At 37.0% G+C, this 27,900-nt stretch overlaps 4 protein-coding genes across 4 annotated transcripts in view; 1 reads left to right on the forward strand and 3 right to left on the reverse strand.

Annotated features, from left to right (window-relative positions):
- Positions 1-5,540: 5,540 nt before the first annotated feature.
- On the reverse strand, positions 5,541-11,446 carry LOC112557568. Its single transcript, XM_025227512.1, has 12 exons — positions 11,294-11,446; positions 10,978-11,031; positions 10,475-10,611; positions 9,808-9,913; positions 9,275-9,422; positions 8,832-8,965; positions 8,290-8,383; positions 7,674-7,780; positions 7,291-7,379; positions 6,800-7,012; positions 6,091-6,176; positions 5,541-5,686 (listed from the first exon to the last, which is right to left on the reverse strand). The coding sequence occupies exons 2-11, from the start codon at positions 11,014-11,016 to the stop codon at positions 6,131-6,133; spliced, it is 1,113 nt and encodes a 370-aa protein (XP_025083297.1). The 5' UTR covers positions 11,017-11,031; positions 11,294-11,446; the 3' UTR covers positions 5,541-5,686; positions 6,091-6,130.
- Positions 11,447-13,378: 1,932 nt separating this feature from the next.
- On the forward strand, positions 13,379-18,978 carry LOC112557553 (non-homologous end-joining factor 1-like). Its single transcript, XM_025227494.1, is given in 8 exon segments — positions 13,379-13,769; positions 14,067-14,177; positions 14,180-14,278; positions 14,905-15,043; positions 16,368-16,429; positions 16,668-16,782; positions 17,115-17,272; positions 17,950-18,978. Coding segments are annotated over 8 exon segments (984 nt in total). The 5' UTR covers positions 13,379-13,571; the 3' UTR covers positions 18,052-18,978.
- On the reverse strand, positions 18,233-20,921 carry LOC112557552 (uncharacterized protein YBL113C-like). Its single transcript, XM_025227493.1, has 3 exons — positions 20,791-20,921; positions 19,649-20,201; positions 18,233-19,595 (listed from the first exon to the last, which is right to left on the reverse strand). The coding sequence occupies exons 1-3, from the start codon at positions 20,876-20,878 to the stop codon at positions 19,061-19,063; spliced, it is 1,176 nt and encodes a 391-aa protein (XP_025083278.1). The 5' UTR covers positions 20,879-20,921; the 3' UTR covers positions 18,233-19,060.
- A 4,152-nt stretch (positions 20,922-25,073) lies between these two features.
- LOC112557344 (protein quiver-like) overlaps positions 25,074-27,900 on the reverse strand; it is a 40,674-nt gene continuing 37,847 nt past the window's right edge. The window contains exon 4 of the mRNA XM_025227143.1: positions 25,074-27,882. Within this exon, the coding sequence (XP_025082928.1) occupies positions 27,656-27,882 (227 nt within the window). The 3' untranslated portion in view covers positions 25,074-27,655. The remainder of the gene's footprint in view (positions 27,883-27,900) is intronic.

Consider the following 27,900-nt stretch of genomic DNA (forward strand, 5'->3'; position numbering starts at 1 on the left):
CTTTTAAAATTACTTGCTTTTTCGAAAAGAAAGAAAGAAAAAAGAAAATACCACACACTTTAAAGCAGATACATTTTCAAAATCTTGATATCAAATTATTACCTTAGTTACAATCTTGTTAAAGAAAAACAGAAAGCGTGGACGGATGGCGAGTGTTGTGTGTGTGTGGGGGGGGTGTGTTCGTGAGTGTGAACGTGGTTGTATCTCCTAAGTGCTGGCACCCTGAATATAATTAAACTTCAAAAGAAGTAGCAACAGTGAAAGACTCTGTTTCGTGTTTCTGACGGCGGAAGCTTCAGATGTAAACTTTTATTCAAGAGTGTTACTGCAAGGTGTGAGTTGCTGATTATATTTCTACATTCTTCATTCATTTTTAATTCGTGTTTTTGTTTGTGTTTTAATCTAGTGTGCATGGCTGTCAGTAACAACGTTCTCACAATTCAAATTGAAACCAGCTCACTCCTTCCTTTCTAATACAAAGCGCCAAGAAAGAGTGTGCAAAACTAAAAAAATTCTCACCTTGTCCCGTTTAATCTTCGTCGTTCTGTACCAGGATACAAAGTAATCCTGGATACAAACACGAAATAATGATATTAATATAGTTGCATATATATAATAGAGGTATCAATAGCTCTACACCTATCGAAAATAGATGTTTCTGTTCAAAGATAAAACAAAAAGATAAGAAAACGATTGTGTGTGCTTTTAAGTGCGCGTGCGTGTACATGTGTGTGCATTTCCCTGAGTTTGTGTGTGTGTGTGTGTGTGTGTATCCCTGTGGCGTTTGAAGCAATAGTTGTTATTCTTTTCTTCACTGAAAACACTATTGTATCCATAATTGATAGTTTTCTTGTTTTCCTACCAAGAAAAAAGCATTTAATCTTTTTTGCAATGATTTTTACGTGTTGATATAATTATTTATAGTGCGTCTCACCTCCAAATCTGTAATCTCTTTTTTGAGTTTTTCTTCTTGCTGAAACAAAAATACAAATATTAGACAGGCAGATGCTTTAAGGCTAATCGTAGATAAGTCGTTGATGATGATGATGACGACGACGACGACGACGACGATGGTGATTATTAGAAATTAGATGTTTACAAGCTGAAGCAGTCCGTGCAATATATTCACGCACACATGAATAGAAATATATAAATATACACACAGAGGTATATTTACACAAGTACATATCAATATACTACATAATAAAAATATACATACCTTCACACAGACCATGTATATTTATGTAACGTACATGGTCAACAGATACCTTAGACAATCATAAACACTAACATAACAACTCACCTGTTGCTGCTTTTGTTGCTTTTCCCGCTCCATCACCTCTATGACTGTTGCGTAAAGCTGTTAACAAATAAATTTTGTGTTTCAAAAGTTGTATTCAATGTAGCACATCCCTCGTGAATGATTGATTACAAAGACATGACTAGCTGTGAAGTTTTAAACTTTGTATTCGCTTTCACGCTCATAACCATCATGAAGATGTCCATAATTGTAGATTATAGGAGTTCTAATAGCAGCCACATTTCTGGAAACGGCGATGCTAATTTAAATAAAGATCATCTACGATCGTTCGAAAGGTATCTAAGCAAAGTATATATTTGGAGATATCTTTACCTATAATGACATTGATGTCGCAATGTTAAAAAATAGTGAGCATACACAAACATTCCTACAATAAATATATATGTAAACTATGTGACATACTATGTACAAAGTCAAAACGAGATAAATAACAGATAAACATATTGAAATATCAACTCACCTTTGGGGTTTTCTGCTGCTTCACAACTTCTTTGACTTTCTGTGTTAACTATCAAGAAACATATTTTGCATTATTGTTTTGTTTGAAATGCAAAGAAGGGAAGTTGCATGAAGACTGAAAGCTGAATAAGTTAATCTACGGACAACCATAACAATACAACTTTATTATAACTGAAACATGTTATGGTTCTTGATCACAAAAGAACAGAGGGACATTTTCCGGCCCAGAATTTGCATGAGGTCACAAGGATGACTGATCTTTATATCATTCTTTTTTCGTAGGACCCCAAAGTGGAAATAAATATTAATTAATTCCACATGATCTGTCTACGCAACAATATTAACATGGACACACAAAAACCGCAAAGGTTAAACATTACATGCAGTCAGAAATTTTTCTTATTTCATTGAAACAAAGATATTCACAGCAAGAAATTAAAACGGAGAACAGTTTACAGAATAAGATTTGGTCTGGAACAGGAAAGTGATAAAAAAAAAAAAGAGTATTGACAAGGGGAACAACCAGAGAAAGTGCTGGCCCTGTGACAAAATAAGTCTCCAAGGATCTGTATTCAAAATGCAGTTCAACGAGAGGCTCACCTGGCTTTTATTGTCATTGTCTTTGATGAACTTTCCAAATTTATTCTGTGAGTTTAAAAAATCTCGATGTAATTTATTTCTGAAAATGACAATCTTGCACAAAAGTTTACCATGAACATTCAAAATGTTAAATGATAAAAGGATTTAAATGAAAAATCTTGTATATGAAACATTTTGGTAAAATGTGACAAACTTTCTGCTATTTAAGCTACATTGAAGTTAAACTATTTCAAATAAACAAACATCAAGCAAACCATATAGATACGAGGTCAACTTCAGAGAATGGGAAGTAAAATGAAGTTAGACTTACCAACTTTCTTTTCCTTGCATTACTAAATACTTTAATATAGTCTGACTTACCAAGTTTCTTTTCCTTGTATCGTTAAACAGTACCCCAATGAAATGTTGCTGAAGACAAAATGGAATGTACAGCTAGTTGTAAGTAATGACAATTAGTAGATGTAGCACAGTCAATTTTGTGTGAATTTTACTTAAACATCACCATCATTAACGAACTACCATTTTTGTATTGAAAAATGTCCGTTCATTATGAATTGATCAATTTGTTGGTACAATCAGATACTTTGATGATGTTTCCTGTCAGTACATTGTCCAGTATCCAATATCTCGTACTTAACCCTTTTGAAAGGGGGTGTGTCGGTGGGGAGGGAGGTAGTAATTCATGGATCTGTTTTTTTTAAACCACTAAATAGCATGAACTTTGCTCAATACAATGTAAAACAATGTAATAATAAGTTGACTAAGGTGAACTAGGAACATAGTGACATCTATTGTGACATGTATACATACCTGAATGGATGCGTCCATCAGATCGGTTTGATGTGACTTCTTCTGCAGCCACAGTTGAAAATAATGTGAAGCACGTTTCTGCACGGGCAAAACAAAAACGACTTGATCATACAACATTGTTTATTTCTTTAGAAAATGTGCAGTTCATGGTATACGTAGCAAATAAGTAAACACCACCAACACCACGACAGTGCCTGTAACATCTGAATCAGTATGCCATCTGAACTAGCTCATGGAAGACTAGAATTCTGTCCAAATACAACAAGTAGCAGTATGAACCGAGAGCAAGTAACGACTTTATAACCACCGCTTCAGATGTTTTCAGATAAATATCATGTGTTCTCTCAATAAAAGGAGTTGAACGATGGCATGTGAATCATACCAGGTCTTCAGAGTCTTGATCTTGACCGTCTGCAGGGTGGGTCGCTACCTAGAACAAAATCAACCACAGGGTAGACACCTGTTCAAACGAAATTTTGTTTCCAATAAATAGGCATGGTGTTTATAAAAAGCACAGTGTTTACACGACACTAGCTCATAAAATCTTTGCAAAATCCCGCAAGCCTTCAAACACCTTCAGCCTTGTAATCATAGAATATAGTTCCACTTTTGTAGACCTCTTGTGTGTAACCATATTACATACATAATCAAAGAAACAACAACTCACAGAAATAAGCCACAAATATCGACTCACCTGCGGCTTTTCTTGCACGTTCACAACTTTATAAACTCCATTCTCTATGTCCTGTTCTTGTTTCCCTTTCATAACTTCTCTTATTCTCGCAACTGCCAGCTAACCAAAAAGAAATGCGCACTACTGAAGCTATTTTCATTTTGTGTGAATATAGTTTAAGCATAAAAGTTTTAGTGAATAAAGCACGCCTGCTACTTGAGTTAGTATAAACCTCAACCCGCACTGTCTTAAAAGACAAATCCTCCAAAACAAAGGTCAAGCTCTCCTAGTTATTTTAAAAAAGAAACAAGATCATCAGAGAACAGGACGAGGTATATTATATGATGTCACAAGGGTAAATAATTTGCTTTCTCTTTTAAGTCCACACTTTAGGAGTATAGAGGCTACTTCATCTACTTGAGCTGCCTGTAAAAAGGATATTATAGAATCTGAGATAATAATAAGAATATACAGTCCCAACTCATTTCCTCCATCGTCAAGCTCAAAAGATGGGCAAGGGTGGCAATAAAAAGAGGGTATGTGATCCACAAAGTTGGACAATAGGCAGAGATGGTGAGATGAGGTGTTGAGACTATGGTCAACAACTGTGATTCTAGCCTAGTATATGTAGATACAAGGTTTTGTTACTACAGCTACAACGTCAGCCTCGACTACTACAGCTGCAGAAGCAATAATAATAACATCAACTACTTTCGCTACGCATAAATGTGTGAATCGTGATTTCACACTTGCACTGTACATCTTTTTTTGAGGGACTGCCTGATATTGCTGATGCTTCCTCTGCAATCTAAAAGATAGAAAATGTCTGTCTTAAACATCACACAGATAAAATATCACTTACATTAATGGTGTTATCAATACTAATGTCAACAATAACAAACTTTTAAGCTTCGTCATTATCATTTCACTTTTATTCTTACTTCACTTTCTCTAATTATCAATAATATGTGAACAGAAGTCTTTCTTCATCAGCTGCTTTTATGGACTATAATGCATCTTAAACCATTTATATTAAATACTTAGAGTTGTGTATGTGTGCGTGTGTGTGTGTGTGTATCAGTGTCACACCTTCTCTTCTCTGAAGTTGTAGATGTCACCAAGCAAAACGTCAAACATGTCGATGATATCTTGCATGAATGGAACCTGGTTGAAATAAATTTTTCAATACCAGTAAGTTAATGGACAGCATAAGGACATTGGTATAATAAGACACACACACGTCCGCACGTACGCACGCACATACACACCGATAAAGAGAGAGTGCTAATAAGATCAGGATTAATAACATCATATCAAACACTAGCAATTAAACTAGTCGAAATAAAAGTGATGCTGATACTAAGCTCTGAAATACTCTACCTCTTTGGGTACTTTCTCAGTAACTCCGGTTGACTTCATTGCGCCAAACACACTCTGGAAAAAAAGAAAGAAAACACAGACTTAAAACATATACATTTTCCTATTTAAATCAGTTTCTTCAAACAAAAAAGTGTTTATGTCTGTGAGTGTGCTGGCATATGCACATGTGTGCACACAATTTAGCTGTTCAGTGACACCATAATGATGGAGTTAAATTACAAAAAGGAGGATTGTGAGTAAATATCAGTTTTCAACAAAAACTGAAGTAAAATCTCTGAAAAGACTACTTGCCTTTCTAAACAGCTTTCGCAGATGATATTCTGTCAAGAATGCCTTGATCGACACCCCGTTATCCAGAAGAAAGTCGACAAACTCGGTGTTCTCGTCTACAGAGCTTTTAGCATTAACTTGTTTAATTGTTTTTGCCTTCTTTCTCTGCCATCCTGATTTCAAAATATTAGTTTTTCAAAGTTAAATAGTAAATATTGATGTACATCAATGAATGCTCTCTATACTTATGAAATAGGAAACATTTAAGGTTGTGGATCCTTTAGATGAGAAGGCGAGTAGAGCATGATAATATTGCTGATTCTGTGAAGGATTTGATTTTTCTTAACTACATCATGAATGAATGAAAAGGATGAAGATCAGCTTGTATGATCAACATTTTAGTTCAAACCACCACCATTACTAAATTCTTGATAAATTATCTATAATTGTTACATTCTTACATTTAACACTCTAGATTGAAGGAATTGAAAGGACAGGATTGAAAGTCTCCTTCGGCCCTCCCATTAAAATAATTGTAAACTGTTTATGACAGCTAGGTTGGTGTAAAATACTTTACCTCGAAAAAGGACCGATCCAAAATTTCTTCTTGCGCAAGACTATAAATAGGCCATGATATTGCCAAACTTTCTCTTTCGTTGTTGCCTGGAACATTTTTTTTATTGAATACTGTGTTAGTGTCCTTCTCTTTAATAACACAAAGGTTAAGCTGCTAAATTAGCTTCTTTCATTTAAAAATTTATGTAGCGGTAGTTTCATATTTTGAAAAGTGTGAAATAGACGCAAAGAAACAGAAAAGAAAGACGGATGGACATTTAGCCTTCATAAGATACAGAAAGAATGACTCGCTTACAGACAGACAGCCCAGCATACGAATAATTACATGGATGATTAAACGGAGTGAATGACGAAGAGACAGAGAAGAGGTTATTTCCCATGTATAAGGAACTGCTTATTTCGACCTTTCCAGTTGACATAGGCATAACACAATGATCATGGAAATGCCTTATTTTCTGAACTGAAAAATTATTCACCTTTTAATTTAAGAGCTTTGCTAAGCTATTTTATATCTTCTAGTTAAAGCAATGGGCGCTGTGCAAGAAAATGTAATAATTTTTGCTGGTAATAGTAAAATTATGTTCGATCCCTTATTTTAAACTTAACATTTATTCCATAAACACACCACAAAAATCTCGGCGATTATTTTTTCTTGAAAGAGCGTATTATTTTGTTAATATTATTAATATTATTATTAATATTATTATTACCTCTTTCTGAGAAGAGTGCTTTCAGAATTGTATTGTACAAATGGTCGTAGTTGGCGACGTCCCCTCGGTAGTTCACAAACATTTATGAGAGAAGACTTGCCCTCGGTGAAATATTTCATAATTTCGATGCAGTCTGACTCGTATTTCTTGGCTTCCTCTTTAGATGGAACTTTATGTTCAATGTCTGTCCCCGTCTTTGAAGCCTGATTACCACTGTGTAAAAGCATTTAAATTATAGTAAACATATAAAATGAGAGTATTATTTCTATTGAGCAGTTTGTTACATTGATATTATATTAACATAATAAGAAATGATTACAAAGATTACAATTTCAGCTTATTGTATTTGTACTTTGATGAAAGCTATGAACTAAAACAAAGAAATAAAACACACAAAAAATTAAAGTTAAAAAAAAAAACCAAAAAAGCAAAAAAACGAAAATTGTATGGAAACAGTGACATATGTTCTTTTGACGGGTTATACTACATACCGTCTTCCTTGATCAGATGGCTCGCCTTTTCTACTTTCTTTAGTGGTTTTCATTTTCGAAGACAGACAATCCACCAGTCCGCCAAAGCCCTGGTTACAGAAAGTAAGTGAATAAAATATTTTAAAAAATGAGTTTGGAGTCAGAGAACGTGAGACCTTCTGGCCAGCCATGAGCATTCGTCACATACTTTTCTGTTAAGTGATGGACCACGATAGAAAGATAAAGCGCGCGTGATCGTAATTGTAATCACAAGAGAACTGCAATGATGCAGGACGAGTGACACGCTAGCTAACCCTAAAAAATCAACGTTCATTAAATCTCTTTGCATAGATATGTTGTCCTGAGCTCACTATGTTGTTATGAACTAACACACACATACACACCTGAATGACTATCACAGGGATTTGCAGAGAGGCAGCCTTTTTCACAGCTGGCACCATTTCGGGATCCTCACCCACCAGCAAAAGCACCATCTTCGCTTTCAACACATCTGAGGATACGAGAAAACATATACATCAAATTCAAAGCCTGTCATTAATTCAGGCTATACCACCCTTCCTTCCACATAAACAAAAACTAATTAATCACTTTTAATACAACGAGAATGACAGATTTCACATGACTTTGTCTCATCACCGGTCTCTGGAGCAATCCAGTGAATACCTACATGCGAGAACAAGATGGACACAGTTTCTGGGTGAGGTAGCGAGAAAGACAGCGTGAAGTGTAAATCTAATGCCGTCTTGCCTGTGTGTGCTCGTGGGATGTTTATGCCATATTAAATGTTGACATGGCCCCTAAAGGCTTTTATTTTGTGGAGTGGAAGATGCCAGGGTGAGAGTAAGGGTATTATGCGTGATGCGAAAAGGTATATGGCAAATTCTGGCTAAGGATCTCCCTAAAATTTCATAAGGCTTAGATTGCTGATTTTTTTAGCTTGCAACAGAATTAATATTTTAAAATATAAAGCAAAGAAACGAGAAGTCAGTCGGTACTAACCCGCTATTTTGTACTGCATTCCAAGGCGGAAGCTTACACTGTTTATGTCCTCGACTTCGCCGTTCACCTCAAGAATCGCATCCTCGTCACCTAGCTAAAACAACATAACACCTGCCTTCATGAATTCCTAGTTCCTTTGTAATATAAGTGTTGTGTGATAACATGCGCGAGAGTGAAAGCATATATTCTAGTCTCATTATCGCGCGGTGTAGGGGTAGAGGTGAGTGGTGTGTGTAGTTTGATGGTGTGTGTGCGCGTGTTTGTGTGTGTGTGTGTGGCGATGTGTCTGTGTGCGATGGAAGAGGAGTGCATGTGAATGAATATCGGTATCAATGATAATAACTTTATAAGGTGTTTTGATGCCTACTTCAAGGTGTCCGCTTAAAAGCGCGTTTGGTCCACTATAAGTATTGCGGAAACAAGCTCTACAAATAAACCGTATTTTTATTAATCGTGTTTGTGTGAAAAGGAGTGTTTCAGTGTTAGAGAGGGCACATTAAGGAATTGCGCAAACTGCAGGACGAAAGTCTCCGTATATTTACCTGTAAGATACCTTTGGGGACCATTCTGATGGCAGTCACTTGTTCTGTGTCCAGAAGCCCGAAGTCCTGCAAAGACTCTTTCACACATTTCATCATTTCATCGCTGCATTCGCCTTCCGCAAAAATCAAAGCATCTGGAACATAATTAGAAATTGGCAATGACCTCAATAACATTAAAAACCTTTTGTATTTACTCTACCTCCCTCTCTCTCGCACGCGCACACACACAGACACACACTCCCCCTCCCTATACCATGTTGTCTTCCCTTTTTCGGAAGAGTTGTGAGTTGAATTTTTTTTTAACGCCGACCCAGCAACTAATGTTGCATCACTGCAAAGTATGTTAATCCCAAACACAAAAGAGAAGGTTAAGAAAATGAGCACAGACAGATTTATTTATTAATGACTACCTAACATTCACGTAAATACCTTCCCATATTTACCTGTATTTAGCGCAGATATAATCAAATTTCGTTTGAATGCCTTGTGGCGAGGATGCGAGACGAACTGAGAACCTCCTCCAACAACGGAGATGACAAGCTTGGTGTTTCCTAGTCTCAAATCCTTTTTCATGCTCTCTATTGTGAGGCGCTTTAGAATTGACAGACAAACGTGCAAATGTACTGGACAATTAGAAATTTTATTTATAATTAAAGCAGTGATGAAATTACTACGCCACTCTACAGTCCAGCCAGTCAGCCATGCTAACCTGTACACATTCACATCTAGAGTATGGCAGGCATGGTTTTTAATTGCTCGAACTAAACAAATATATGGAATTATGTTCATTCTCATGGCATACTTTCTCATTAACTCATCATACGACAGGAGGGATTTAGAGTTATTGTAAAATTGTAATAACAGTATAAACTGCAAGACGCTTTATGGAGTTTTCTGTAAATTTGTTAGTTTCAAGGAAGTTTGATTTATGGCGTTAGAATCAACGACTGTTTTAAACAGGTCCAGTTGGTCTTACCATAATAGTCCTGCTTGAACTTTCGGGTTTCTCTTTCTTTTTGTCGTCTGACTTCTTTCTTCCTGCGACAACGAGCTTCAGAGTCAGCGTCTCTTGCTGCAGCTTCCTTTATAAAGACAATATGTCAGTGAAATTTTACAACTCATCCACTGCTTCTGCAAGTGCACATTTTGTGTTTCTTAAATACGTTAACAATAATATTATATACTCTCTCTTTCTCTCCCCTCTCTCTCTCTTACCCCTCACCCTGTCTTTCAGCTCGGCACCAGAATTCCACAGATCGGCATGTGTTAAGCACATTAGTTCAGTAACGGTAAGACTCATTAACAATGAAAAGCATTTCAGCGATGTTTAGTACTTTTGAAATTCTGCCAAGCATGCCGATACATTTCTAAATCCTCTGTCTGTCGCTTTCTCTCTCTCTCTCACGGACGTACGCGTTATTCCTGATTCTTACCCATCATTGCATACTCCACTAAAATATTAAAATATTGCTTTATCGAGTTTGAACTAAGCATTCGTACATCTGTCTACATCTTTCCTGTTGTTCATGCTTTCTTGCATGTACTCCGGCATCAGCAGTGTACGTGCGTTTGTGCGTGGATGCTTTTTATGCTCGTGCAATATAACTACGTACAAGACGTTGAAAAAAAAGAAGAGTTCTTACGTCATAACCCCAGCTAGGATGGTTTTCTGTCGAGCCAGTTTGTCCTCCTGCGCAGGTGAGGCTGCAGGTGCATGCACAGCTGCACGCGACAGAACATTCCTGGGTGCTGGCGTTGCGGGCTGGGAGTTCACCCGATTCTAGGAAAAGTAAATAATTCGGGGTTCTTTATTGCAAAAATACGTCTGCATTTCCCAGTGGTAATCTGGGTTATTGTCATGTTTTGCACTCTTACAAAGTTTGATAACAACGAGGGGTAACTGGGTGCAAAGTTTGATAACTCTCTCTCTCTCTCTCTCTCTCTTTCTCCCCCGCCGTTCCCCATGAATGGTTTTCCTGGAAGGAAGTCGGTCTCTCCGCACTCTGACTCACAGCTATGGGCTCGCTGTGTTTATTCGAACAAACTGACACAGGAGTAAATAATTCAGATGTTCACTGTTACCAAGATTACCCAGACAGAGACAAACAAACACAAATAAATACAGAGCAGCACTGTTTAAACTCACCTTTTTTTCTGGCTTCGCAGATTTAGACCTTTTATCCATTTTTCACCATCCGTTCTAATTTAAAAGAAAACAGATTTCAAGTGGTTAAAAATAGATCACTCTTTATTTCGTGCTTCATCTCACCATCCCTTCCTCGATCTCTCCTCCTTTTATGTTCACAGGTGTGTTAGTATGTGCTTCAGTAGACGCTTCAAATGTGAAGAGCGTGCTTGTGTCGAGTGATTAAGTCCTTTCCACCCAAAATAAACACTCAAGTGAACAGTATTGTTTCCTGTTCTGATTTTAACAGAAGTAAATAAAGTGAAATATCACCTACCTTATTCCTGCAATCCGAAATAGCTTCTGAATTCAGACATGAGGTTGTTTGCTGTAGCGAGGACTGTCGAGTGTCATACCTACCCGCAGTCCTACTCTGAATTCCGCCAGCGTGGCGCTAGGTGACGGTGTGTTATGTCTTGTCCTTTCAGCGGGTACTGTTCCCCTAACCCTCCTACAAGAGCGTGTCCCCCGGTGCAGCCTAGCTTTTCTTTCATGCGTCTTTGAAACTGCAGGCACTCGAACAATTTCATTCCTGTAAAAAAGACTTCTGCAGGGACAAAAAGTGGACTTTTTATGCCACCAACATATTTTTTTCGATTGTACAGCTGTATTTTGATCTAAGAAACCTAATAACTAATACATGATAGTAGATGATTGCAAAGCACACTTTGTAAATGACATCTATTCCGTCACAGTACTGGCGGTCTTGTTTCTTGTTTCTCTTGTTTCCTATCCACTCATCACATTTCAGACCACTCTTGTGAAACATGGGGACACAAAAGGAACCACTGCTGCAAGTTTTGCATGTTGTTTTCTGTTTTTCAGGATAAAATCGTTAACATGTACACTCATCTCCTATTTCAACAAAGCATGGATCTTGTTTTGGTGTATGTTACACTATTTTATAATGTTTCCTTTGTGGTACGAGTTGTCATGTCGAAATGTGTGTACAGGACTATTTGTGCGTCTTATAATAGATATGTCTTTTGCCGTTTGTAACCTAGGTAACACATGTACAGCGTCTGTAGCTTTGTTGAGATTCATAATTTCTTTTTTGTTTCCTTTTCATCTTCTCCTTTCTTGCACCAGTTTGGAAGACATTATATTCAGTGAACATGAATTCTCTTCAGAGCGATGTGATATACCGTCTGACTGCGATCGAGTTAAAGTTGAGAGGTTGTGTTAGCGTGTGCTGGTTGAAAACTAGTGACCTGTGACGACAGTTGGCAAACACACCACACAAACGCCGGGTGACGTCTGAATGTGTTAACACAATTTCCAATCACGGTATTTCACTGAGGCATAGGTAGGTTATAGCCTAAATGGCAGTCATCGGTGACACAGCTTACTCATTATAAGTGCTGACAATCCTAGCGTTCTGATCGAGTGAATAAGAGCCATTGGCAGGGGCCTTAGTCTCGGCTCCGCACTTCTCCCGCGATTCAATGTGCATACAAACACGAGCCTTTCTGTAAAACTGTCACGTGGCCAAGCAGAATGTTTGCTCAACGATCGAGTGCGATTTCGCAAGAACTTGATCTTTGTGCCACAATTAAGCCTCGATCAGCCCTTCCATATACTTCCGTCCGCACATGTGTCTGAAGATGGAAAAAAATGGGACAAAGAAACACGATAAGAATCCTTTTCAACAATAGGAAGCCTAAACGTATGAGAATGGTGTGTGTGAGTGTACATAGAAGAACATATATATTTCATTCCAATCCTTTTGTCAGCGTACGCACATCGGTAACACCTTTTGTATTTTAAGGAATTATATTACTCGAACAGAGGGCCCTTTAATTAGGTTTGAAAAAGAGCTATGATCATATACCATCCGTGGCGGTCGTTAAAAAGTAGAACATAATTACAGTTATTTGAAGCGACACACCGAGTGCTGTAGGAATTTAAGACAGATCACATCGAAGGCATTATATATTCATGTATACAGGAATGGGAGAAGAAATGTACACGCCTTATACCTCAAAATAAAGTACGTGGTTGTATGTGTTTAAGTGGGTGAACGACAGTCCATGTGTGTGTAATCGTTTGCTCTAAACTTTGGGAGTCTGGAAGAGATGCAGCAGCTGACTATACATATAAGCTTCTCCAAAGGCGCCGGAAATGCATGTCCTCTTTGTTCTGTTTGCCTGCCTCTGTCAGTCTCAATGTTAGAGTCCCCGACGCTCTTCTGCCATGGTAGTCACCAGGTCGTATGGTGAATGTAAGCACGCGTGCACCGTTCTACCAGGGACATAAAAGATATACGTGAGTAGGTGTGTGTGCGCTACACATAAATCAAACTTCTTACTTGGTTCTATTCTGATTCTCAAGTATTCTCAAATTACTCTTCTTCTCAATAACGTCTTAATCTGTAGACATCTTTTCACCATGCAGACGAAAACTTCCGTTTAAGACACCAGGCTCTCGCTTTATATTATATTATTTACATAATGCGGTTATTTAACGACTGCAATAGTCCTTTTACTTTATCTTGCTGATCTCTGCTGACCTAGATTACTTCAAAAGGCAGACTACTGACTAGATCACTGAGAGAGATGGCGACAGAAACTGAATGGAGAAGACGATGGAAATCAGATCTAGTCTCGTGTCCATGGCAGAGCGTTGAAGTCGATGGTAATAACTACTTAATCAAAGTTAAATTTTCCGAGGAGTCATATGAAGCTCTTATTACAGATCTAATGTCTTTTTGGCACGAGGCTTTGGACGGACCATCGCTGAAGCAGCGAATTGAGGTATTGCATCGCTTCAATAAAATAATATCTTACTATTGCATAAATTGTTGTCTGAACGTGTTCTTCCTTGTAAACACACTGGGAATCTCCTTCATTTTCTTTACAGTAATATGTTTTCACATTTTAGAAGGATAAAATAGAATGTATAGCATTTGTTATTTTTCAATAGGAGAAATAGTGCTTTGAAAAATATGTAATTTGATTAAAACTGTTGGTAAGAAAAAGATCCAGCACCTTACGATATTTTAACTGTCAAATGTAGGAACCTGCACGTATTCATTTTAACTTTTTTTTCAGAAACTGAACCCAAGAATTGAAGCTCCAGTTACAAAAATATTGGATCAAATTGAGCTCTCCCTTGCCAAGCCTACCAAAGAAACTGTGCTCTCTGTATCTTTCAAAAATAATAAAGAGACCCAAGAAAAGACATCATCTTGAAGATCACATCATCCTTGGCAGGAATGCCATTTTCTTGGCATTTTTATGGACAAATGTGTGACAACAAAGTGGTAAAAATAATCTTTTGATACTGAGAATACTTTTGAGTATATTTACTATTATGACCATGCTTCTACTTTTGAGTAAGCATGTACCTTATGAGAGAATTTTGCAGATAACAATGCCATGAACTGATTTCAACTCACATCAACTTGTTTAAAAGTTTTCATGAATGATGTTTCACCTTAGTAGTAATAATAATAAATAGTAATAAGAAATATTTTTTCAGTTTTTTTTATTGGAAGCAACAAAAATAGCATGTTCAGGTTTTCATTCAATTCTGCCCTAAGCATTATGTGTGGATACTCAAAATATTCCATCATAAATTATTGATGCTTGGACAAAAATTAGGAATAAATTTACGTGTCAAAAATATAAATTTTTATGTTAAAACCCATTCATGAACTCTTGATGGGTGGGGGTAGGGAAGGGTACTAAGTGACAGACAGAAGTCCTAACTATGATGGCCCATCATCACTAAATGGTCATGTTGTAACATCCTAATGAAATTTCTATCTGCTTGGTAATTGTGTGGATACTAGTAAATATCAAAATGGTAAAAGGGTTCCACACCCCTGATCTAGAAGAGTGTAATATTGATTTTATAAAGGTGTCACATTCACAGTTTTTGTTTTAGGCACGAGATCATCTGACATTTCCACTTATTGCGATGGTAGCAGAACTTCTCAGGAGACAGAAAGAACTAGAAGTTTTGTTAATAGCAAAGGACAAGGAAATCAATGACTACAAATCCCAGGGGGCACGGACTTCAAGAAGTAAGCTATTTTATCATCATCATCATCATCATCATCATCATCATCATCATCAGCTTTATTAGAACTGATTAAATGATGAAACTCAAACTGTATGCCCACTCATTTAACTGTCCACATTTTTGCATGTACACACATACACAAATAAAGTGACCATGGTGACAATATTTCATTCTATTATAATATACATCCTCACAGATTGGTTTGCCCACCTGACTTTTTGAAATATAGCATTTGTTGCTGGCCATAACAGCTAGTTCTGATTCTAAAAGAATGACTTTTGGGAGTGTTTGTTGGGACAGTGGCTAAGGTGAATGTCACCATGATAGCGAGAATTATGTTCATAACTTAGCTCCATCATACCTCTCTTTGAACCTGTTTACAGAGCTGTCATTGGATTTTTTCCCCTGAGTACTCTTATTTCCTCCACTCTATGTGTGTGTGTGAGAGACTGAATGAGTAGCGTGTGCTTGTGCAACATCATATATGTAAGTGCACTGAGCCCATCTTTGTTGGTGGGTTAAAGTGGTATATAGATAAACATACATTTATCATTGCTATTTTAATGCAGTTTCTCTCTGGTGAAATGTGATCTTGATATAAGAACAGGACGTCATCTTCACAACATTTGCTCTGTCATTTATTAATTTACTTACCATGTGTTCTTAGTAAAGCATCAAGATCTTGCTCATACGGCAGGGTTATGGGGCTACATTATTATTATTGCTTAAAGCTTGAGCTTTCTTTCATAGGCAGAAGGTGCATGGGGAAGACAAGAACAAGCACTGAAAACATGTGAAGGGTTGATTCCTTAGACTTACATTTTTTTCCCAAGGAATGTCTGCCTTAACCTTTACTACAATCCACTTCCAGCACAAGACAGTCTGTGTTGTGTTGTCTCTCGAAGTACTAATCTGCACTTTCAATGACAATTTTAAAGGATTATGTTATGTAAATCCAAGTCTACTTATTTGTCTGGGTTTTTTTTTTTCATTATTTCATATTCTGTTTATTTTTTGCTCATATGCCAAATATGGTTTATTCTCTACACTTGAATTCACACTGTAAAAAGTAGGCATACTTTGGTGCTACTTATCATGATTAATTTACTTTGTAGAATCAAAGTAATTTTTGGTTGCATGAGTTTAGTCTGTGCTTTAGAAATAAAATGACTTTATTTGCTTGTATCATTACTTTTATACCATCATTAATGTATTTCCTTTTCTATCATAAAATAAAACAAATTTAATTAGTGCAAATTATTTTTTTCCTTAAAAACAAACAGATTCATAATAAGTCTTATTTTCCATATCTTGTTGTATTACAGAACACATTGAGACATCACTATTTGATATGATTGGCTTCAAAAACAACATGGCTACATCTGAGGTATGTGGAGATTAGGAAAGGGAGTTGTATAATACATTCTGAATATGTAAGGCATTTGCTTTGTCTGACTTCTACAAGGTACTTATAAAAGCTTTGGATATTTTATGAAAATGCCATTTAAAGCATTGTGGAAGTTTTGTATTTTTAACCTGTGAGTTGAACTGACCCAATTATAAATAATGTTCATAAGAAAACTGCGGTTTTTAACGAGTTTTCTTTTCCACTCTTTATATTTCAGGGCTTTGAAAAACAGGTGAAAAAGTTAGAGAAGGCATTATTTGATCAAGAGGGCCAAGAGCTTTACCGACAAATTGTAATGAAACATGCATGGTTGAGGCACAAAGATGATGACAGTGAGTTCACCTCTCAATGATTTAGTATCCCTTACCAAAGAAAGGATAGAAATTCCTTGTTAAAATACAGATTGCTTCAGAGAGTCAAGACTGTTTATTTGTTTTTCTCAGATGACAAGAGCTATTACTAATGTTGGTGCTGGGAATACTTTAATTATATACATTATAAAAGAAGCAAGCTCAATGGACTATAAAATTGAATACCAAAAAAATACAAAAAAAAAACCCTGAAGATTTTTTTTCCAGCAGATTTTATTTTTTAAAGGAAAACATAGATAATGCATTTGTTCATCTTATATATAACATGTGTACCTATATATATGTTTTTGCAGATAGCCTGAGGAATACAGTTTTGGATGATGAGAGCCTTACTACTATCTTTGGAGCTGTATCCAGTGAACCATCTTGGTCCAATCGCCTTCCTCCATCAATGATGCAGCCAAAACCATCGGTTTCCCCAACTGTCACCCCCTCAGACAGTGCAGCCAAGGTAAATCATCTTTCTAAAAATGAATTTGCTCTAGGAAATGTTAGCTTTAAACTATTTAAGGTTATGTTTCCTTTATGCAGTAAGAATGTGTTGACTCACAATTCCATTAAATCTGGATAAAAAAGAAATACATAGAGAAAAGATCTTAAGTGCAAAGCGACAGTTTTAAAAGAGAAGATTGGAACGACTGACGAATTAGAAAGACAATAATACCAGAGAGTGTTTTATCGAGTTAAAAACTTTGATTGATGTGTTCTCTTTATTCACTTGTCCTGAATGTTGCACTATGGGCAATTAGGCGCTAAGAGCATGCTTCTTAGGAGTGAGTATGCGCTTTACAAATTTTGCATTTATTATTATTAGAAGTGTGTGCCATTGCAGGGTCAGCAAGTAGAACATGTGTGCATAATTATGTCAGTGTACATGTAATATGGTGTAGAGAATTATATTTATATTTGTGTAATTGTTGATTTTTCTGTGTCTACTTGTGTGTTTACATTACACTCTTATATACTTTTTTGCTGGTTGGCTCATGAGACATTTTTGATGTTTTGCCAATTGGATTTTTTGTAAACATGGTGAGTTTGGCCAGGGAACAATGCCATTTAAAACCAGGGTTATTTTCATAACCATGGTGATAACAGCAAATCGAAAAAAACTGTCCATTTCCCTTTCAGGACACTGAGCAAATGAGACGAGAGGCTTTAGAGAGAAGGCTTCAAGAGGAAATGATGAAGAGACAAGAGAAGACAAAAAAGAAAAAGAAGCTAGCGTTTTGACACATTTTTTGTGAAGATGACAGATGTATATTTTTATGGGCCTGTATAAAGTAGTTTAATTTTAAAATCTGCTTTGAGAAGTAAAATTATATTCTTTAAGTCGATTGTATTTAACAGATGGAGAAATCATTCTAAAAAATAATTAACAGATAAACTTGTGGCAGCATATTTATGTGTTGTAAATTTTTAAAAAAATATTTAGATAGGGGTTATAGGAAATCATGTATGGCTCTAAATATTGGAGCATATATTTCGAACGATGAATTCTCTTAATGTTTGAATTATTGTAATAGCAGATTTAGAAGTATTACCCTGTGTGTGCCCAGTGATCTCTAAAATTTTACATTTTGTCATATGTGATAAATAATTTAGACATACGTTTTAATGATTTTTCACATTATCTGCATTTTTTTCTGTTTCATTGACATTTTAAGATATCATATAGTTTATTTGCATACATGTGATTTGTTTTTTGTGGAATTTTTGTGTTTGCATGCTTCTGGGAGTGCATATATGAGTTTAGAGAAGTGAATTGATGTTTAATTTTTATTTTTCCCTAATTATTGGGCGAAGCTGATTGCAGTATACTATTTCCCCAAATCCAGGTACATATGTTTCTACTATCGAGATAGACGTCTACAAAAATCGTCATGGACAGAAAGAGGCCTAAATGCTGATGGTGCCTGATTAACACGTTTCTAGCCCTGTGTCTAGCTGAGACATTTACATCAAAGTATCCACCCACTATCTTGACGTCTACGTTGTTGACCTCTTTGCATCGAGAACAAATTTTTGCATAGTTCTTACAGCATAGAGGGATTAGCATTCAACCCTGTATATAATTTCTTTTTCTCAAGTGTTTAAGCTGAAATAGTTCTAGAGATCGTAAATTGAGTTATGAGAAACACAAGGAGGTTTTATATGATTTAACTTTCAGCAGATTTGAAAAACACTGCAAAAGTTAGTACAACGGATTGACATGCGGCAATCCGTTCTGCCGCGCGCTTTCCTAATCACTTCCCGTCGTGTCAGAATCAGCGAGAGGTCTTGAGTCCTTTCCAAAGTTTTTGACTAACTGTAACTTCACGGCCGTCCAGACGAACAGAGCGATGAGATCAGGGACGACCACTACCAAAGTAACCGTCACGAGCACTGCCACAGCCGTCAGCCCCAGGAACTGTGCTGACCTTCGGTTATCGCTGGCGCTCTTCAGGCGACGACGTTCGGCTGACGTCTGTTCTTTGAGGGTCAGTTCCTCCACGATTTCCCATGCTTTCATCATGTACTTTATTCTGACCTGCTCGCAAACACATCTGGGAGGGCTGGAAGGTGTTGAAGTTGTTTCCTGCATGCTAGTATCTGTTACAAAAGTAACAGACACTCTTGTAGAGGTAGACGTACTTTTACTGATGTCGGACCCTTCACCGGAAGTTGATGTTTCAGCAGAGATGTGATAATTGGTTTTTGCCGTTTTCCAAAGAGTCGTGTTCACATTTGTCGTCGTCAGTTCCAGTGATGTTTCCGTCGTTGTCAGGTCCTGTGATGTTTTTGTCGTCGTCAGTTCAGTGATGTTTCTGTCGTTGTCAGGTCCTGTGATGTTTTTGTCGTCGTCAGGTCTAGTGATGTTTTTGTCGTCGTCAGGTCTAGTGATGTTTTTGTCGTTGTCAGGTCCAGTGATGTTTCTGTCGTTGTCAGGTCCAGTGATGTTTCTGTCGTTGTCAGGTCCTGTGATGTTTTTGTCGTCGTCAGGTCCAGTGATGTTTTTGTCGTCGTCAGTTCCAGTGATGTTTCCGTCGTTGTCAGGTCCTGTGATGTTTTTGTCGTCGTCAGTTCCAGTGATGTTTCCGTCGTTGTCAGGTCCTGTGATGTTTTTGTCGTCGTCAGTTCCAGTGATGTTTCCGTCGTTGTCAGGTCCAGTGATGTTTTTGTCGTCGTCAGGTCCAATGATGTTTCTGTCGTCGTCAGGTCCAGTGATGTTCTAGGCCCTTTCATCGTAGACTCAGTCGTATCAGGCGTTCTGCTGGTAGTCAAATGATCCGATGAGATGGGAATATTTGCCGTCGTCACACTCTGTGTTGTAGGTGTTGGTATCGCCGCTGACGTTGTCACATCTGGTTTTGTTGAAGTGGATGTTTCATTATACGTGCAATCTGCAAATAATTATAAGACAAAATATGTGTTAAGCTTACTTGGATAGACGTCCTTAAAAAAATATTTGTCAGCAACCCAAGTCTGCGCAGAGTAGGCATTCTAACACGATAAACATTTTATAGGTTGAAAACAATGAAAACCGGCTGTGAAAATGCATGGAGTATTATTATCGCATATTATTATCGCATAATAAAATCTTTATGACACATAATAGGTAATTAAAAGTCAGTTTTCTGGCTGTCATCGGAAAGTCTTTGCACGCGAAACAGCTTTGGTATACTACCACAGTGCAATTTCAAAATAACATCGAAAAAAATTAATTTCAAAAAGAGCATAGAATCATTTTAAAATTTGATTCAGTGTTTCATGATGTTCAAAAAGCTTTTTAAAGGCGATGTAGTAACGTTTCTTTTAATTTGCTAACATTTTTATTCTAAACTAATTTTCCTCTTTGTGTAATCTTACTGTGGATACACCAGTAGCAATATTGTCTTTGGGACGCTTGTGGTTATGCATAGTAGGTTAACCTCACAGGTAGCTTAAAACCTTGGGTCCAAAAAGGTAACTAATATAGAAAATATTTGTTACTGATTTTCCAGTCGCCGCCTGTTAATCCAGAATACATGCTGATCCACACGTGTCGAACGGCTAGCGAGGCCCCGGATGTTGTCGCCATGAGGGTGTTCTTGTCGACTACGCCTCCGAGCCCTATCCTGACCCCTGGCGATCCCCATGCGATCCAGACTTTTTGAAAATTTGTACATGAAAGTGTCGCGCCTGTAAAACTTCTGTCAACAATTTTAAATAACAATGATTATAGCAGTTGTATAACGACTATATTTCCGTGATGACGACGATTAGGATGATGACGGTAAATCCTGATAAAACGAAGGTAATAATGATGCAAAAATCAGGATCAAGAGAAAAAAAAAAACCGATGATGTTACAGAGAACGAATGATCGCTACGGCAATAATGGTGATAACTTGAGGTAGTAACTGTGACGATGACAAAAGTGATGATCATGTAAAAAAATGTTTTTTGTTTCGAACACGGTGGAATTCAATGTTCCGGTCAAACATAATTATTTAACCTTTTTCTTGAAGACGTCTTTTTTGTATAAGACGACGACGATGATGATGATGATGATGATGATGATGATGATGATGATGATGATGAAAAGTTCTACTCACGCGATCCGGCAGCCTTGTTGCAGGTTCGTATAGCACAGAAGGTGTTGTTGCCGGCACCAAAAACCAACTCGAACATGTCCTTACTTGAGGTCAAGGCTGTTGCTGATGGCCAGGTGGCATCCTTACACGCCTTTACTTCCGCAGTGAGACTAGTGCTTACGTTCACCGAAGGTAGTGATACTTCCTGATAGAATATATCGCAGGAAGAGAGGCTTCATAACTGCACGTGTCTGGAACAATCCACGGAAGGCTGACATTGGTGTGTGTTTTTAAAGTAAAAAGTACCCGTAGGCCTGTTTATCCTCGGAGATGGATGAAAATTGTGTTCATGAAAAAGAGCTACCATTACAAATGCTTTGGCCCTCGGAGGCAATGTAGATATCTTGCTTGAGTGATTTGCGAAATAAACCATACCAAAGTCAAAACTTGAACATTAACGATATTAAATTTACCAAGGTCAGAGTAAAGAGGTTGTCGTAAAATTAACTTTGCTCCGGGCTAAGGATCAGATATAATTTTGCTTATCTATCATTTTTATCGAGGTCGTGCGTTGCGCTCCATACGACACCAGAGTCAATCTCAGACCTCTTGTCTCTCTTGTCTCTTCATCTGCTTTCTCAGTGGCGGCCTGATCAGACTTCTCTTTTGATATGCCATTAGTTTGCCTCTGTAAATACTTTCTCAGAAATCAGGGGTAAATTATTTATTTCTTATCGAACGCTGTATTTGACTTTGGTGCGTTATCAGAATGCCATCATGTCGATGTTTTTGTGTAGATGTTCATGCATTTATGGTTTATTTGCAAAGGAAAAACGGAATGTTGAGGAGAGGAGATGTCTGATAATTTGTTGGACGTGTTTCGTATGTGATTGGGTGGGTGTTTATGAGTGCATTTTTATGTTTATGACTGTGTTTATGTGTTTGGCTTTTGTTATTTTTGAGAGTGGACAAATGACAAATATTTGTTTAAAAGGCACAAGAATAATCAAAGTTATGATTTTTTTTTTATCTATCCCTCGATGTAAAGAAACACTGCTTAGCCATAAAACAAAGACATTAAAGATGTAAAATTATAATACTATATACACAAAGATCCGAGTTGTTGACAGGGATTTTTGACTAGGAAATAACATATGGTCCGGGTACTTTTTGTTTGTTAGTAATGAGTGTTTATGTTGGGTGGAAGATCAAAGGTTTTAATATAGATATTTTAGAAGTCCTGCTTTGAACCAGTATAGAAATGATTCAGTTGTTGGAGGTGTGAAGGAAGGCTGTTCCATAGAACGCTACCTGAATATTTCATGCTTGTCTTGAATAATAAGGTTCTTGGTATTGGAGTTTTGAATTTGAGGGACCATCATTATTTTTGTATAAAATAATGTACAGACTCTATTGTTGTGTCCTCGGCAAATATAGTACATGATGTCTTTATGTTATGTCCTATAGGTGAATCATTTTTGTGCCTATATTCGCTAAGGAAGAAGACCTTTGTTTATGAGGTTATAAGCTTGCCTTTTCTGTAACAAATTGAATGCGTACAGCCACAAGCTTCGTATATTCTTATTTGCGAAAACGGCTTACTTATTGGAAACCACTTGTCGAGAAGGTAAGCCAGTTCATGGCGCTTTTGTACTACTTGACAGAATAGTAATTTGCAATTGTGCCATAAGTATAGAGAAAATTTGCATTGCTGCAATATGTATGTTTCAAATTAATTGTAAAGTGCACGCAGTTAAACGGACAAAATGTAAGCTACTTATATGATTAGCTTTTAAACTAAAGGGAAACAATTTAATGGGATAAAACAGCACAAAGAAAAAATAAAATAAAACATCGAACGAACTCTTTACAAAAAGAAAAAAGTACGACCAAAAGAAAGCACAAAGTTAAGAAAATAAAAATAAAGAAAGGCTGAGTGAAAGTTATTTCAGTCTTCATACAACAACAACAACAACAACAACAGCAACAACAACAAAAATCATCTGGTAGTCGAGGGCAACACCGCCATCTTATCGATAGTAAATGTATTAATAGCAGAATAGATGACAAAAATTACAGAAAAAATTAAGGCTTCAAAATATGTGAAAACGAAGTCGTCGACCAAACGATGATGACGCCCATATCGTTTTACTCACCTGCCTGAACCGTTGCCAGATGACACATCAAGAGAACTAGCCGTAGAAGTGTTTCCATACCCGAGTGCACCCGCTGTTCCTGTGCGCGTCTGTCAAGCGAAATGTTGATTAATGTCTGGAGAAGGAAATCAGTAAGCACACATTGATGTTTGCGCTTTCAAAACAGTATAATTATTCCCAGAGCTTCTTCTATCTGAAACATTGACTTTATCTTCGGACCTGGATGATCTTTTGTGTTTCGGTGTCTCTCATCTGTTTCTGTAGTCTTGGTGGCTGAATGGTGCTTGGTTTGTTTGCAGGCTTGCAGGCCGCTTGATGTAATACATTGTATATTATATTACAGACATAAATATTATAACAGAAATATAAATAAAATAGCACATTTGACCTGCTTCTCAATCCTTATCTGTAGTGTACTATGCTAGAAATCTGCAGGTTAATGTAAAGTATATAAGGTGAAAACACTTCTGGTACTACTTACATGAAGATAAAAGATGAATGTTGTTACCTTTGCTCGTTATGTTTTTTTAGTGTCTCGAGTCAATACTGCTTCAGTCGAAGACACAGTCCTCTATATTCAAGATGACATTTAAATCTCTGCAAAACATTCTGAAGGCTAGCGGCGACATCAGGTAGATATCGCAACAACACACGACGACAGCATCTGAATTCTCAACTTAAATCAACTTTCCTCTTATACGCGTGGTTACCTGTCGTGCTCAGCGCATGCGCAAAGCAAGATATTTAGCGACAAACGTCGATTGTCTACTGTGTGTGCGTGTCCGCGCATTCTAGAAACTTCCCAGAACTTGCTTACTTCAGTTGTCCGAGCACATACAGAAAACAGTTAATGATTTTTTCTCAAACGGACTTCTATGCTATACCAAGATTCTAAATTTACCTAAAACGCAGCAAATTCTACTCACCACAGACAGGATTTTATTTTCCACACAAGCACAAATTAACAGCGTATTTACCTGACAGTAAACATTATTATTCAGGGCTTCTGCTTACGCAAAAAATTGCATACAGTAAGCATTAAAAGTTCGGAGGACCCCTTCAATTTTGGGTGAAGAACAGATACAAAATTGGGTAAGTGTAGTGTCTGACATCGTAGCCCAATCTATTGTGGTCGTCTGCTACAAGGTGAGAGTTACTTCCCTTGCACTGAGTTTTTTTACCTTACCGGTAAGAGTTCCATCATGGACAGCATGGTTAAAATCATCGTCTCAGAATCGGAAAGAAAGAGAGCTGTCTTCATTTGTCCTTGATACATAACTCTTAATATGCCAGTCAGTAGAGACTGTAGTTAATGATCAGTCTGGAGAAAACTTTATAAAAAAAAAAAAAAAAGTATTTACGATCTCCATGAATAACATATCATGTATGGAAGCTCTTTCAGTCGGCGTGCATGCGTGTTTGAGTGTGGGAGAAAGAAAAAAAATGAGACTGCAGGCAAGTGAAATTTTTAATATTCCTAATTCCAACAGATTATTTGCATTTATCCTCAAAGCACACAGTCACAGCATTTCAAACAAACAAATCAAGCGTAATTTTTATTTGTACAATCTGCACTTAAAAACAAGTAAACGTGAAATGTTTGCATGCATAAGGCAACAAATTCATTGTTCAGAAACAGCGGATAAGAGAAGGGAAGTGTGGAGTACCAAAACCAAACAAGAATCCAGAGACAAGGAGGATAACAGCTAAGTGAGGTGCGGCTGCCGTTAAAGTAAAGACATGCTGGGGAAGAAGGCGACTATGTGGTGGGGAATGTAGTTTGCTGAAACGGCGAGAAAATTTGTGAACACTGTGATTTAATGTGTGAGAAGCAAATATTGCAACATCTGTGCTATTTAAACCTTTTCTCTAGAGTGTAAATCAGTAAACACGTTTATTGCATAGAGGTTACATTATTACAAAATGTTACCTACCTGTCCTTTCTTTTATGTTACTAGGTAACGAAATAGCAAATGATAATAATGCTGATGTAAACAGCATCTTAGGCAAACACAGCTTGTACTAAATGTTTTGTGTACCAGTCAATTATCATTTGTTGTGCATGCTCCACTTACATTTCTCGATCATTTGCATAGAAAGTTTGGACTGTGGTCCACAAGACATGGCTGTATGTTTCTTTTACCTTCAAAGCCCGACAGCTTTAAATTATATTGTTCATCTTTTGCTACCCACAGTCTGCATTGCATTGATCTGTATCACATTTGTTGTTGAAAAGACAAAACAACTTTAGAAAAGGCGGTATATGTACATAGATTATAGATAATTTATGTGCAAGACTGGAATGCAAGAGGCAAGTGGTCTCCCCATCCCACTTATAATTCTCAAATAGTGTGCATTTTGTAATAAACGAAATAGTTGATGATTTGGAATGCAAACTTAGAAATAAGTAAATATGATTTGAGATGAATATGAGAAAGATTGATGAAAAGTTTCAAAAGCTTTCAATAAATTAAATGATGAAAAACTTGAATGAATCGCTATACAAACTCCAGATTAAACCAAAATATTAAAGGCTGTGATAGTCGTTTCATTGGGAGTCAAAAGTCATTCAAAGGGGGTTCGTTTCTTCATATAATCAAATCTTTTCCTCCTGTTCATGTTCAAACGCTTACTTCCAGACTTTTTTAACTGAAAAATCTGGATTCAAAAACTGTACTACAATTAACACAAAAGCCAAATGCATGTACCCTGAACATTACCATCCTTGTAAACCGATCACTTCTACCACCACCAGCACAATAATGTAGTTTGCTGTATTAATTTTATTTTGTACGATGTTATTATGCTTTGAAGGGTAGAAATATAAACAACTGTTTTTTTTTTTTTTTTTTTCTCTTGTATAGAGAGACTGTCTATATCAACATTAATACCGTGATTTATAATTCCAATTAGCAATGACTTCATCATCCCAGTTTTTGTATTTTAGTAGTTACAAGATCAAGAGATTTATTTCAAATTAACCATTTCTGCTTCTCGTTATCAAGATCACCGGTCCTTGGGAGGGAGAAATATGGGCGAAGGTGGATGTTCGGTAACAGGTACTCATTGAGTGAATTCCGAGAAACAGGCATGAAAAATGTATGTTTGTGTTGAATCTTATTAAAGCAAACACAAATCATACTGCTAGTACTAATTTTTAACATCAGAAAATAAAAACATAGCATCATATGATCACTGGAAGAATGTACCAGCATAAAACTACTACTGACCACAGGATAATGTGATTACTGATAGAATTCTTTAAATTTTATATTTGCAGTTAGTGTCACTTTCTATTAGTCTGCTAATAACACATGAATCGTGATTTTAAATATGAAACAGGATCGAAGGTGAGGTTCGAAGTAGTTCTCTGCTCTAACAATTTCAACTGGTGGGAAATATGTTCTTTTTGTATTTGTGTTTTTAATTCTTATTTTATATGTATTCCTAAGGAATGATTTAATGATGTCACGATTCAAACGGCTCGCTCCTTCTGTAATGAGATAGTACAACTATATTTATAAATGTTACACTTTTTTTTTAGAAAGATGAGGTCGTTATTTCTTGCTTTTTATCTTACATCACAGCTGCATAAGCCCCATTTCTAACTTTACCCGTCTACCATACTCTATGGAAGCTGTGGAAATAAAGAAGTTAACTATTCTAGATGCAATTGTGGAGGCCTGGCTCAAAAAGCACATACTGGAGGGAGGGTTTCTCTGTTTTCATCAGTGGATCAAATTATAATGACATGACTTGTAAGGCCACTGGATTTATCTTCAGTAGTGTTGTCATGAAAATAGAAATTCATTATTCATTAAGTCAGATTTCAAGGATACAAAGAAATAGTTGAGTTCCAAACTAGATTTTAAGACATGCCTGATTTGATTTCCAGCAAAAGCATAAAAGTCAGTCTCAGTAAGCAAATACTGTACAACAAAGCCTTCACTGACAGCTTGAGGAACAAAGGGAGAGGAAAAAGGAGAGGAATTTTCACAAACAAAATACTGGCCTAAAGATGCTTTTAATGTTCTTGATGATCGATGTGGCAGTCTGTATTCCTGTACTGTTGGAAGCCGGACACAATTTTTACAACCCACAACACGATTGTTTGGCGAAGGCGAGATCAGGAAAAGCCCTTGCAGCACACCACCGCTGACGTCATCAGCAAAAACAAAATGGCGCGCGCCACGGAGGACGCCATGTCAGTCAATGATGTCGACGCATTGCACAGGTCGCCTTCACAGAAGCACACGTGACCATCACTGCTTCCGGATTCGCGCATGCACACGGTGAAGATGCGCATGTTCAGCTGCATCTGGCTGGAGCACGTGCGCACTGTCTGCATGGCGCCTGCAATATGATGAATGC

The sequence above is a fragment of the Pomacea canaliculata genome, linkage group LG2 (genome assembly GCF_003073045.1).
Source record: "Pomacea canaliculata isolate SZHN2017 linkage group LG2, ASM307304v1, whole genome shotgun sequence".
In the NCBI taxonomy this organism is placed as follows: domain Eukaryota; kingdom Metazoa; phylum Mollusca; class Gastropoda; order Architaenioglossa; family Ampullariidae; genus Pomacea; species Pomacea canaliculata.

Coding starts and splice junctions, on each gene's coding strand:
- LOC112557568 (XM_025227512.1), bottom strand. CDS start 11,016: ATGGATAAAAGGTCTAAATCTGCGAAGCCAGAAAAAAAG. Junction 9,914..10,474: donor ATCCTAGCTGGGGTTATGAC/GTAAGAACTCTT, acceptor GTCTTTATAAAG/GAAGCTGCAGCAAGAGACGC. Junction 8,966..9,274: donor TATATCTGCGCTAAATACAG/GTAAATATGGGA, acceptor ATTATGTTCCAG/ATGCTTTGATTTTTGCGGAA.
- LOC112557552 (XM_025227493.1), bottom strand. CDS start 20,878: ATGGCGACAACATCCGGGGCCTCGCTAGCCGTTCGACACGTGTGGATC. Junction 20,202..20,790: donor AGGCGGCGACTGGAAAATCA/GTAACAAATATT, acceptor AATTATTTGCAG/ATTGCACGTATAATGAAACA. Junction 19,596..19,648: donor GACCTGACGACGACAAAAAC/ATCACAGGACCT, acceptor GACGACAAAAAC/ATCACAGGACCTGACAACGA.